General features: G+C 42.8%; 1 protein-coding gene across 1 annotated transcript in view; it reads left to right on the top strand.

The window, feature by feature from the left end:
• Positions 1-13,216, top strand: part of LOC115173231 (uncharacterized) — an 88,829-nt gene that overhangs the window by 13,421 nt on the left and 62,192 nt on the right. The window contains exons 16-31 of the mRNA XM_029731148.1: positions 6,556-6,755; positions 7,021-7,114; positions 7,269-7,286; positions 7,409-7,474; positions 7,594-7,733; positions 7,902-8,021; positions 8,109-8,166; positions 8,542-8,580; positions 8,673-8,735; positions 10,787-10,935; positions 11,029-11,145; positions 11,290-11,338; positions 11,460-11,540; positions 11,656-12,038; positions 12,210-12,771; positions 12,995-13,072. Of these exons, the coding sequence (XP_029587008.1) occupies positions 6,556-6,755; positions 7,021-7,114; positions 7,269-7,286; positions 7,409-7,474; positions 7,594-7,733; positions 7,902-8,021; positions 8,109-8,166; positions 8,542-8,580; positions 8,673-8,735; positions 10,787-10,935; positions 11,029-11,145; positions 11,290-11,338; positions 11,460-11,540; positions 11,656-12,038; positions 12,210-12,771; positions 12,995-13,072 (2,217 nt within the window). The remainder of the gene's footprint in view (positions 1-6,555; positions 6,756-7,020; positions 7,115-7,268; positions 7,287-7,408; positions 7,475-7,593; positions 7,734-7,901; positions 8,022-8,108; positions 8,167-8,541; positions 8,581-8,672; positions 8,736-10,786; positions 10,936-11,028; positions 11,146-11,289; positions 11,339-11,459; positions 11,541-11,655; positions 12,039-12,209; positions 12,772-12,994; positions 13,073-13,216) is intronic.

Raw genomic sequence — 13,216 nt, 5'->3', positions numbered from 1 at the left:
GTCTAAAATCCAATGGCGGCGAGCTTTACACCACTCCAGCCGACGCTTGGCATTGCACATGGTGACCTTAGGCTTGTATGCTCTAGCGTTAAGATTTCCCTTCACTGGAACTAGGGAGCCTAGCCCGAACCATGTAAATTAGTCCCAGACCATTATTCCTCCCCACCAAACATTACAGTTGGCCCAATGCATTGGGGCAAGTTGCGTTCTCCTGGCATCCACCAAACTCAGATTCATCCATCGGACTACCAGATGGTGAAGCGTGATTCATAATCTCCAGAGAACGCGTTTCCACTGCTTCAGGGTCCAATGCTGGCAAGCTTTAAACCACTCCAGCCGACGCTTTGCATTTTGCATGGTGATCTGTGGCTGCTTGGCCATGGAAACCCATTTCATGATGCTCCCTACAAACAGTTCTTGTGCTGACGTTGCTTCCAGAGGCAGTTTGAAACTCGATAGTGAGTGTTGCAACCGAGGACATACGATTTTTACGCGGTTCAGCACTTGGCGGTCCAGTTCTGTGAGCTTGTGTGGCCTACCACTTCGTGGCTGAGCCGTTGTTGCTCCTAGACGTTTCCACTTCACAATAACAACACTTACAGTTGACTGGGGAAGCTCTAGCAGGGCAGAAATTTGACGACCTGACTTGTTGGAAAGGTGGCATCCTATGACTGTGCCACGTTGAAAGTCACTGAGCTCATCAGTACGGGCCATTATACTTCCAATGTTTGTCTATGGCGATTGCATGGCTGTGTGCTCGGTTTTATAGCCTAATCTGCTAATTTGAAGGGTTGTCCACATATACTTTTGGCCATGTAGTATATGAATATAAAAGGTGTAGCTATGCCTTCTTCAAAAGGTAGAAGCACAGAATCGTCAGAACCCCCTTGACTTTTTCCCAATTTTTGTACAGCCTGAATTTTTAAAATGGGTTAAATAGATTTGTCACTGGCCTACACACAATACCCCATAATGTAAAAGGAGTAGCAATACCCCATAATGTAAAAGGAGTAGCAATACCCCGTAATGTAAAAGGAGTAGCAATACCCCGTAATGTAAAAGGAGTAGCAATACCCCGTAATGTAAAAGGAGTAGCAATACCCCGTAATGTAAAAGGAGTAGCAATACCCCGTAATGTAAAAGGAGTAGCAATACCCCGTAATGTAAAAGGAGTAGCAATACCCCGTAATGTAAAAGGAGTAGCAATACCCCGTAATGTAAAAGGAGTAGCAATACCCCGTAATGTAAAAGGAGTAGCAATACCCCGTAATGTAAAAGGAGTAGCAATACCCCGTAATGTAAAAGGAGTAGCAATACCCCGTAATGTGTAAAAGGAGTAGCAATACCCCGTAATGTAGAAGTGGAATTATGTTGTTTTTTTACTTTTACAAATTTAATTAAATGAGAACCTGAAATGTCTTGAGCCAATAAGTATTCAAACCCTTTTGTTATGCAAGCCTAAATAATTTCAGGAGTAAAAATGTGCTTGAATTTTTTTAGATTGAACCTTTTATTTAACTAGCAACCTTTCGGTTACTGGCCCAACCACTAGGCTACCTGCTGCCCCACTTAACTTTACAAGTCAAATAATAAGTTGCATGGACTCTGTGCAATAATAGGGTTTACATTTTTTTTTTAATGGCCAGCTCATCTCTGTACCCCACATGTACATCTGTAAGGTCCCTCAGTTGAGCAGTGAATTTTAAACACATATTCAACCACAAAGACCAGGGAGGTTTTCCAATGCCTCGCAAAGAAGGGCAGCTATTGGTAGATGGGGAAAAATAAAATAAAAAGCAGACGTTGAATATCCCTTTGAGCCTGGTGAAGCTATTCATTACACTTTTGATTGGGTGTGTATTGATACACTGTCACTACAAAGATACAGGCGTCCTTCCTAACTCCGTTGACAGAGAGGAAGGAAACTGCTCAGGGATTTTTATCATGATGCCAGTGGTGACTTTAAAACAGTTAGAGTTTAATGGCTGTGATAGGAGAGACTTGAGGAAGGATCAACAACATTATAGGTACTCTACAATACTAACCTGACAGAGTGAAAAGAAGGAAGCTTGTACAGAATAAAACATATTCTGAAACATGCATCCTGTTTGCAACAAGGCACTAAAGTAATACTGCAAAAAATGTGGCAAAGCAATTCACTTTTTGTCCTGACTACTAAGTGTTATGTTTGGGGCAAATACAACACATTACCGAGTACCAATCTCCATGTTTTTAAGCATAGTGGTGGTTTTCAAAGTATAGAGATCCTTGGTGAAAACCTGCTCCATTGTGCTCAGGACCTCAGACTGGGGTGAAGGTTCACCTTCCAACAGGACAACAACCCTAAGCACACAGACAAGACAACACAGGAGTGGCTTCTGGACAAGTCTCTGAATGTCCTTGAGTGGCCCAGCCAGAGCCTGGACTTGAACCTGATCTAACATATCTGGAGAGACCCGAAAATAGCTGTGCAGCGACGCTCCCCATCCAACCTGACAGAGCTTGAGAGGATCTGCAGAGAAGAATGGGAGAAACTCCCCAAACACAGGTGTGCCAAGCTTGTAGCGTCATACCCAAGAAGACTCAAGGCTGTAATCGCTGCCAATAGGTGCTTAAAAGTACTGAGTAAAGGGTCTGAATATTTATGTAAATGTTATTATTTTTTTATACATTAGCAAAAATTTCTAAACCTGTTTTTGCTTTGTCTTTATGGGGTATTGTGTGTAGATTGAGAAACTTTTTTTGTAACAAAATGTGGAAAAAGTCATTGTCTGAAACATTTCCGAATGCACTGTTGAAATGTTAAAACGGTTCGTAAACATTTTATTAAAGTGACCAGTGTTCAATGACTTTATGTACATAGAGCAGCAGTCTAAAGTTCAGGGCAGGGTACCGGGTGGTGGGTCGTGGCAGTGTCTAAGGTTCAGGGCAGGGTAGTGTGCGAAGGCCGGCTAGTGATGACTGTTTTAACAGTCTGATGGCCTGGGGATGGAAGCTGTTTATTCACCCTGGGGTGTATTCAGGATGTTTGGAGGATATATTCAGGATGTTACTGGAGTGCTTTGTAAACAAAGTTCTGCTAAATTTGCTGGGTTGCAGAAGGTGTTATCTAACTAGTCTCTGTTAATGGTATTCCATAACTTCTCTCTCCCCCTGACGTTGGCCTCAATGTATGTTCAACACTTTACGTGGCCTCTAAAAGCACTATGAAACATAAATAAGGCTTTAGGTTTTAACTACCTGCAGAGTACAATGTCACAAGATCTACTGTGAGCTGGTTCAGGGTACGTGGCTCTGGACGAATGTGCCGTACACACTACCTGACTAGCTCACAGGGCGAGAAGAGGAACTGCTCTAAATTTTCCAGTTGAAAGCTGCCTATGTGGCATCTATAGTAGTCATATACATAAATGATAGTTCAATCGAGTACAGGCTTAACTGAATGACAACCAAGACAGAATATAATAAGACATTTTATTTAATAGTTTGGGGTAGACCTCGTCTCTGAGGAATGCTAGTCATAGCCAGATGCTGATGACTTGTGTGGTAGCAATTCTATAGGAAGAGAGACTGCAGATTCTTTCAAACACTTATAAGATTTGCAAAAAAAAGCTCAACGAACAGTGTTCTCAGCTTTTATAGAGAAGCACATCCTTTTTGTATACGTGGCAGTCAGCAGATGGTGTGTAAAAAGGCAATTAGTTGTCTGTTTAGATTTAAGATAGCTGGTTGAGCCCTCAGGCTAACTGCATTCACAACAGCAAAACACTATAATGTGCTCTTTTCTGCAAGTTTCCATACATGTGACTTTCTGTAGATAGTAAACACACGGGATGTCACATGCTGCGGTCGCACCGAAGCGAACCTTAGCTATACGCCCAGTCTCATGACCCAGTCCCACAAAGACAAGTTTGTATCAAGTTAGAAAAAACTCTAGCATATTACGAGACAATTCTTTAAACAGTAAAACATGGGATAGCATGACTAATTATGTAATTTTCCACGTATTTTATCGAACGGGTGGCAACCCTAAGTCTAAATATTGCTGTTACATTGCACAACCTTCAATGTTATGTCATAATTAGGTAAAATTCTGGAAAATTAGTTCGCAACGAGCCAGGCGGCCCAAACTGTTGCATATACCCTGACTCTGCGTGCAATAAACGCAAGAGAAGTGACACAATTTCCCTAGTTAATATTGCCTGCTAACATGAATTTCTTTTAAGTAAATATGCAGGTTTTAAAAATATATATATATATACTTCTGTGTATTAATTTTAAGAAAGGTATTGATGTTTATGGTTCGGTACATTCGTGCAACAATTGTGCTTTTTCTTTCGAGAATGCGCTTTTGTTAAATCATCCCCCGTTTGGCAAAGAAGGCTGTGATTCGATGATAAATTAACAGGCACCGCATTGATTATATTCAACGCAGGACAAGGTAGTTAACCTAGTAATATCATCAACCATGTGTAGTTAACTAGTGATTATGATTGATTGATAGTTTTTTTTAATAAAATGAGTTTAATGCTAGCTAGCAACTTACCTTGGCTCCTTGCTGCACTTACGTAGCAGGTGGTCAGCCTGCCACACAGTTTCCTCATGGAATACAATGTAATCGTCCTCCAAAAATGCAGATTACCGATTTGTTATGAAAACTTGAAATCGACCCTAATTAATCGGCCATGCCGATTAATCGGTCGACCTCTAATCTAAACCAGATGTTCCCTGCCTGTATAAGCTAAACTGTAATTGTGTCTAAGAGAGTCCAATGCTGGCTGCGTCCAGAAAAGGTCTCCCCTGCGCAGGTCACTTAAGCAATAAGGCACGAGGGGGTGTGGTCTAAGAGAGTATATGGCCAATATACTACAGCTAAGGGTTGTTCTTATGCACAACGCAACACGGAGTGCCTGGATACAGCCCTTAGCCGTGGTATATTGGCCATATACCACTAACCCCCGAGGTGCATTATTGCTATTATAACCTGGTTACCAACGTAATTAGAGCAGTAACAAGAAATGTTTCGTCATACCCGTGGTTTATGGTCTGATAAACCACGGCTGTCAGCCAATCAGCATTCGGGGCTCGAACCACCCAGTTTATAATATTGAATAAACCCTGGGTGAATGCTTAAGTTTTCTCTCAGAGCTTACACCGACTGTGGTAACATTGGAAGTTGGATATTCAACAGAGATGCAGCTCTATTGGTCTAGTTGGGGACCGTCAATAAATAACACAATGTAAATGGGACAATATTTTCTAAATTCGATAGCGGCAAATTTCGCTTACTTAGAAACCTCACCAACTGCAAATTGTAAAAATTTGTAATCAAATATTGAAATAATTTCATTAGAACTGAAAGGTGTGAAAAGATTGTCCCATGTACATTGTGTAATTTATTGATGGTCCCTAACTATCCCCAATAGAGCGGCAAGTCTGAATATTCAACCTCTAAATAACTTTATTGCGGTTGCACATCGGAAGCTCCGGTTAGTGGTTAGAGCGTTGGGCCAGTAACCAGAAGGCTGCTGGATCGAATCCCCGAGCTGACAAGGTAAAAATCTGTCATTCTGAGCGAGGCAGTTAATCCACTGTTCCCCTTGCACCGAAGACGTGGATGTCGATTTAAGGCACCTCTGATTCAGAGGGGTTGGGTTAAATGCGGAAGACACATTTCAGTTGGACAACTGACTAGGTATCTCCCGTTCCCTAAAGAGTAGCGGTCTGATCTCACCTCAGTCAAGCACTGACGCTAATTGGCTAAAGTTGGCTAAAAGCGAGGCGAAATCAACCCCTTTTTAAAACGTCCATGACACAACACACTCACACCCTACCTGAATGCTTGGTTTACTTAAGGCTGAGGCTTAACTTCTTGCGGATCAGTGGGAAGCACGCTTTCTCCAGACGTCAAAATACCGCCCCCTATCCCAAAGAAGTTAAAGCACCCCAGGTTTGCTAGAGCAGAGAAGTCATCGGAGTGGTCCTATACAGGACATACCATGTATAGCAGAATGAGTTAGAGGGGGTTTCCAGATCTGGAAGGGGGCATGTGGAGGAGTTTATGGAGAGTGGAATGTGCTGATGTAGAATAGTCAAAGTAAAGTATGATGATGTATAGAAAATATACATCATCAATCAGTTTAAGTGAATGTTTCAGATTGTGCCTTTTCATGGCAGTACTCCTGATCCTCTCTCTCTCTGTTCCTACTTCTGCTCTGTGGTTGGTGTTTGGCCAAGTGATCTCAATGTCCCCTCTCCCACTTCGGTAACACTTTATTTGGATAGTCCAGCTAACCCTTATCCTAACCCTAAACTTAACTCTTAGCCTAGCCCTAACCTTAACCTTAACCCTAACCCTTATTCTTAACCGTAACCTTACCAAGCAGTTGCTTATCAACAGATCTTTTGTTGATAGTAAGTCCATCTAGATGCTCTGCAGATGGCCAATCAGGACTATCCAAATCAGGTGTTACCCCCTTCTTTTTCTCTGTTTAGAGTTGTGCCAGTCAGGGACTCTGGAACGCTCTCTGATGTCTCTGTCTGGATCTTCTTTAGTTCCTTTCTCAGAAGGGTCAAAGATTACCAAAGATGTTACCATGACTACCGTTGCCGAGGCTGTTCTTATGGAGCCCAAGTCAAGCCCAGAGAAGACCTATGTCACACCTACAGCTGTTGAGACTGTAGCTACAGCAAGTACTGCTCCAGTTGTTACCACAGCTACTAGCCAGAGAGGGACCTGTCGACTGCACTGTCAGGTGAGGAATACTGTTCCTCACACCACACTGTAGCCACAATTTCTAATTTACCTGGGGTTAAGTGTCCTTCAGTACTTAACCCCAGGTAAAGGTCCTGCTCCAGGACTGGTGACATGCCTCCTCTCTGTAATGTTGGAATGGTGGCTGCTCAACATGTTTACTTTACATCTCTACATCTGGAAATACTTAAACCCTCTCCCACACACTCTGAGGAACAGGAGGCTCATCAATTGTGTGTGTGTGTGCATCTCTGTATCCACTTCAGGACTGCAACGTGGTATGTGAGTTTGTGTCGCAGTACAAGTTACATGTGCGTCACTGGAAACACAAGAAGATGCTAGGAGATATCTTTGGACCAGGTACTAGTGATGTTGATCACCAACCATAAAAAAAATCAACTACTGCATCGTTGCCCCATCATACTATATATCTTTTGAGAGTTACATTGTTTATAAAACATAAGAAGAGTGACTAGATGAACAAACTCTTTCTCTTTTTTTTCTTCCTTCTCAGGGGACGAGGACAGTAAAGGTGAGTTTTCTGACTCCAATGAAATGTATATGTTTTAATACGTTCATCTCATTGTCCAGTTCTACTGGCCATCAAGGTCACTGACAACATTCTTCCTTCCCTTCTCTCTGCCGTTGGTATAGCCTGCATCCCATCCTTTACCTTGTATGAGTACTTCCGGAACCCAGAAAGAACCGAACCAATTATTGGTAAAGAGGTGCCCTCTTTTCAGAAAAATATCAGACGTTAATATTAAATATTATTATGCTCTGTTTTGTCCCAGTTGCGCTACCATACATACTGTACTCTGACGGACTCCATTTCCCAGGTGTCTGTCTGTTGGTGATGTGTGTGAGTACTGAGTGTTGGAAAACGCCCTTCTACCTGTGTCACACCTGTCAGGAGATAATCCCCGCCCATCTCGTCATGACTCACCTCACCTCCACACTCCACCTTCGACGCACTCTGGTCAGTGTGTATGTGTGTTGCTTTTTATATCACCCTTTATGGCTATGGCTGCTTGTAAATGATTTTTCTAACATCTATGTTGTGCTTATGAAGCATTATTGATGCTTTATATAGTCTGTGTATACATTGTAGTTAGTTGAAAGTGGGTGCCCTATCTCTCTGTATCAGATGTACCAGAGTCCGCAGTGTCTGCCATTCGGGTGGGGGACAGAGATGGGCCTGGAGGTCCTGAAGACTCTGGCCTGGGAGGAGGAGAGAGTCCGAGGAGAGAGAGACAATGTTCTGAAGGTAGGGAAGGATGGGGGGAGAAGGGAAGTTGCTCTGGAGATGTGAAGATTTATGGTCTCATTCCATTTCTTGCCCCCTCTCCCCCAGGTGTTTGATATTCCTGCCAGTGTTTTCCACAGCATTAAGATGTCCTCCTACTCCTCTGGTAAGACATCACCCCACTAAAAATAATTATAGATTTATTTTATGTAGCGCATTTCATTACAAAGGGAATCTCAAAGAGACTTTTAAAAACATATGTATGGTTGTGGCAGGTTCAGTCTTAGGCGTTGGTCTTCCACAGCTTATAAGGTTGATGCTGATAGCGTTGATGCAGTTCATAATTGTAGTGGAGGGTGCGTCGACGGTACAGGGAGGGAGAAGTGCCAGTCGGATAGACAGGCCCGACGCTCTTCATTGGGCATCTAGCAGTCTCTTCCTCCGTAGGTAGGCTGGATCATCAACTGCCGAAAGTCTAGCATCCCCTGCATTCATGTCCTCTGTCTGTTCTCTCTTGCGCTCGCTCACTCTCATCCTCAAGCCATGAAGAGACTCAAGAACTTCCATCGTTATCTAAAAGGTTAGTAGATGTTCATCGTAAAGTTTCTCTGGTGTCATAAGCAGAGCATTCAGGGCTCTTAAGATTTTGTCTCTGTCTGTGTTATCCTGTAGTTGACAGGCCGCTGACGTTTTCCGCCCATCTGAAAAACAAAGACCGGAGGATTCCTATGCTGGGTGAGTGCAGACCAAATGAAAACAGAATCTGAAGGGTTTAAACTAAGTAAAAACATGGTAAAATGGAGGTGGAAGCAGACACAGAAAGCAGGCATACAGAAATTAGACAAAGTGGACATCTAGGAAGTGGACATACAAATGCTATACAAACAGTAAGTGTTTATTGTGGAGGTTCTTACCTTACCCTCTGATGGGTATTAACCACTATAGCTTTGTGGAAATATCCGTTTTACCATCTGTGCCTCTGTATCCTTTTTGTGTTACTGATGTATGTAACAAGGCCTCTGAATCCTGTTGGACCACTCACATACTGCACAGTACAGTCTGTCCTCTGAATGACTTCAGTGTTAGAATATCCTGGGTCCAAGGGAATATGTGGTTTACATATGCATTTAGTTTCCTTACCTTTTTATATGGTGCTCTGTCCTTTAGATATATTAGTATTAATTGCATGGACTCCATAGGTTATGGTGGAGGAGACTCAGTTTGTATGCTACTTCTATACTGCTCTTCCTGGCTGATCGTTAAGAAAATCTTGATTTGGATTCAAGTGCTTGTCGTTTTGTTCTCGGTATCTTCATAACCATCAAGACTCAAAGAACAAACGACAAACACTATTCAAGACTACTTAAAGATACATACACAGAGCATACACATAGCATATAACTTCGACATCTCAAACATCCTTTTATACGTTAAAGAGAGGAGTCTCTTTTGTCCTAAACCTATGGAATACAAACAAGTGTTCATAATAAATCCTGTTCCAAAAAGATAGTAAATACATTATGGAAACCAGTTGTCCATTGGAAGAGATTTTCTAATCACAAGTCTTAAACCATATTTATTATTTAATTACTTCTTTGGGATAGGGGGCGGTATTTTGACGTCCGGATGAAAAGCGTGCCCAAAGTAAACTGCCTGCTACTCAGGCCCAGAAGCTAGGATATGCATATAATAAGATATGCATATAAGTAGATCTGGATAGAAAACACTAAAGTTTCTAAAACTGTTAAAATAATGTCTGTGAGTATAACAGAACTGAAATGGCAGGCGAAACACCGAGGACAAACCATCTCTCCCCCCCAAAAAATGCATCCTTTTATAATAGGGCGAAATCGTGCCCGATTGCAGTTCCTAGGGGTTCCACTAGATGTCAACAGTCTTTAGAAAGAGTTTCAGGCTGGTTTTTGGAAAAATTAGCCAGAAATTGTAGTTTTTCTAGGTGGCTCCCATTTTGGCTGTAGTGTTTCCAAGTGTGTGAATGAGAGCGCGTTCTTTGGTATTTTTCTCCGGTAAAGACAATAACAATTCTCTGTCTTAAATTGTATTGTTTATTTGCGTATTAGGGTACCTAAAGGTTTGATTTATAAACGTTGATTGACTTGTTTGGATAAGTTTATTGGTAACGTTTGGGATGCATTTTGAAGGAGGGAAACCGAGTGGATTATTGACTGAAGCGCGCCAGCTAAACTGAGTTTTTATGGATATAAGGAAGGACTTTATCGAACAAAAGGACCATTTGTAATGTAAGTGGGACGTTTTGGAGTGCCAACAGAAGAAGATTTTCAAAGGTAAGGTATATATTATATCGCTATTTCTGACTTTCGTGTTGCAACTCCCTGGTTGAAAATGATTTGTTATGCATTTGTGTGCTGGGTTCTGTCCTCAGATAATCGCATGGTTTGCTTTCGCCGTAAAGCCTTTTTGAAATCTGACACGGTGGCTGGATTAACAACAAGTTAAGCTTTATTTTGATGTATTGCACTTGTGATTTCATGAAAGTTGAATATTTATAGTTTAATTTGTATAGTTTAATTTAAATTTGGTGCTCTGCAATTTCACCGGAAATTAGCATCCCACTAATCCGCAAGAAGTTAAGCCATTAACAAGACCATGACATACCCTCTATTTAAGCATAAAACAAAGGGGAAGCTTGTTTTACCCGTTTTAAAGATACACAGTTAGACCTAGAGAAAGTAGTTCCCATCAGAATTACCCCTCACCTCTGTGTTCAGGTCAATAACTAAAAAAATGTTTTATTTCTCTCTCAGGTCTGCAGTTCCTGGTTCAGTACAGCGTTACTAGGGCCGGGCCCTCGTCTCCAGGCTGGGGCTTCCTGTGTTTGCTGTGTGAGAGGAAGTTGTCAGACGGACTCAGCATCGCTCACATACACAGCTATGAACACATCACCACGTTCCTGGTAAATATACACACACAGATTTACCCATTTGTTGCTCCAACACAACAACAAAAAAGCCTATTACAGCCCTCTTATACAAGTCTGTGTGTGTAGGAGCGTGCCCATCCAGGCTCTGTGAAAGAGGTAGAGGAGTCTGATGAGAGGAGGAGCGAAATACTGCTGGACCTGGCACAACAGGCTGAGAAAATACATGCCATGGGGCGTCTACAGGTATCACACACACACACTCCACCAGACGTGTCCAGGTAAAACACTCCAAACCACCACAAAAAACCTGCAGTTATACCCTGTAGTGATGCATTGTCCTCATCCCTCTTCCCTCACTCTCTCATTCTCCCTCTATCCCTTTATAAGTTCATGATGTTGCAACGCTACATCGGGGAGTCAGTCATCTACGAGAGAGGTCAGTGTGTGTGTGTGTGTGTGTGTGTGTGTGTGTGTGTGTGTGTGTGTGTGTGTGTGTGTGTGTATACATTTGTTTCGTCACCTTTGTTTGTGTGAGTGATTAACTCTGTATTCTGTAGCCTTAGTGATCTTGAAGGCGATCAAGAAGAGAGGGAACATGGGAGAACTGATGCCCCTGCTACCACCTGGCAAGAAACTGGGTGAGTTAGAGGGGAGGGAGAGGTTGGTGGGAAGGGAGGAAGAGGGTAACACATCAACTAGACATCTAACATTGGAGGTAGTGATGAAGGTGGATATGATGTTGCTGTTTCTTAGTTCCCTCCAGTTCGATCAGAGACCAGAGCCAGGCTACCCTAGAACCTGCCCCTACATCTGTAGGAGAGGAGAAACAGACCAGGAAAGAGACTGACAAAGACAATGAGACCGAGATGGACAGAGAGGCCACCCCAGAAACCATTCAAATGATCCAGGAGACTGGGGTGGAAGTGGACAAACGCATTGGCAAAGAAACCTGCAGTGACCCCAGTACAAACACTGGCAGAGAGACTAAGAGAAAGACCAGTAAAGGCACTGGCGTAGAGACCAGTAAAGGCACTGGCGTAGAGACCAGTAAAGGCACTGGCGGAGAGACCAGTAAAGGCACTGGCGGAGAGACCAGTAAAGGCACTGGCGGAGAGACCAGTAAAGGCACTGGCGGAGTCACAATAATAAAAGCTAGTCAGGAAACCAGAAAGGACAGCAGGAGCAGAGGGAAAGATAAGGAGGCAGAAAAGATAATCAAGGAGAAAGAGATGGAGACTGACAAAAAAGAGACCAGTACAGAGACTGTCAAAAAGTTAGGGAGTAAGACTAGAAACATGACAGTCCATGAGACCAGTAAAGGCACTGGCGGAGAGACCAGTAAAGGCACTGGCGGAGAGACCAGTAAAGGCACTGGCGGAGAGACCAGTAAAGGCACTGGCGGAGAGACCAGTAAAGGCACTGGCGGAGAGACCAGTAAAGGCACTGGCGGAGAAACCAGTAAAGGCACTGGCGGAGTCACAATAACAAAAGCTAGTCAGGAAACCAGAAAGGACAGCAGGAGCAGAGGGAAAGATAAGGAGGCAGAAAAGATAATCAAGGAGAAAGAGATGGAGACTGACAAAAAAGACACCAGTACAGAGACTGTCAAAAAGTTAGGGAGTAAGACTAGAAACATGACAGTCCATGAGACCAGCAAAGACACTGGGAAAACGACCAGTACAGAGAATGTTAAGGAGAATGAGAGAGAGACTAGCACAGACATGGAGAGACAGACCTGTAGAGCTGTTAGTATAGTGGCCAGTAGAGCCAGCAATAGAGAGACCAAAAGAAAGCATGGTAAAAAGCCTGAGACTTGTAAAACACCTGAAAAGAAGACCAATACTCAGACTGTGAAAGAAAAAACTAAAGGTGTGTTCATGTTTTGAGTTTGTGGTACATGCGAGTGTGTGTGTGTGTGTGTGTGTGTGTGTGTGTGTGTGTGTGTGTGTGTGTGTGGCGTAGTCGGTAGTTTTGAGTGTGTTTATTTGGATCCTTGTTCGCTGTTACAATTAGCTGTGTGTGTTTGTGCATACTCGCAATGAGTGCGAGGTAAGTGGCATAGTCAGCATTGTTGACTCTGTTTGTCTTCTAGTGACTCCTCCCCCCATCTCCCCTCCAACCAGTAATCTGTGGGATTTCGTGAAGAGGCAGAATCGAGAAGCTGTGATTGGTCAGTATCTCTGCAGTGTGTTTTAATGTATTCTTACACATTATTGTTTAGCTGAACAGATGTATTATTTGACCTAGCAGGGCTGATTGAGATGAGCAAAACCCAAGTCAGTCCTATCCAATGAAGAGATAATGAGCAATGACA

Source organism: Salmo trutta, chromosome 34 (genome assembly GCF_901001165.1).
Source record: "Salmo trutta chromosome 34, fSalTru1.1, whole genome shotgun sequence".
Classification (NCBI taxonomy): Eukaryota; Metazoa; Chordata; class Actinopteri; order Salmoniformes; family Salmonidae; genus Salmo; species Salmo trutta.
Note: the sequence above shows the minus strand (reverse complement) of the source record. Positions and strands in the feature narration are given on the sequence as shown.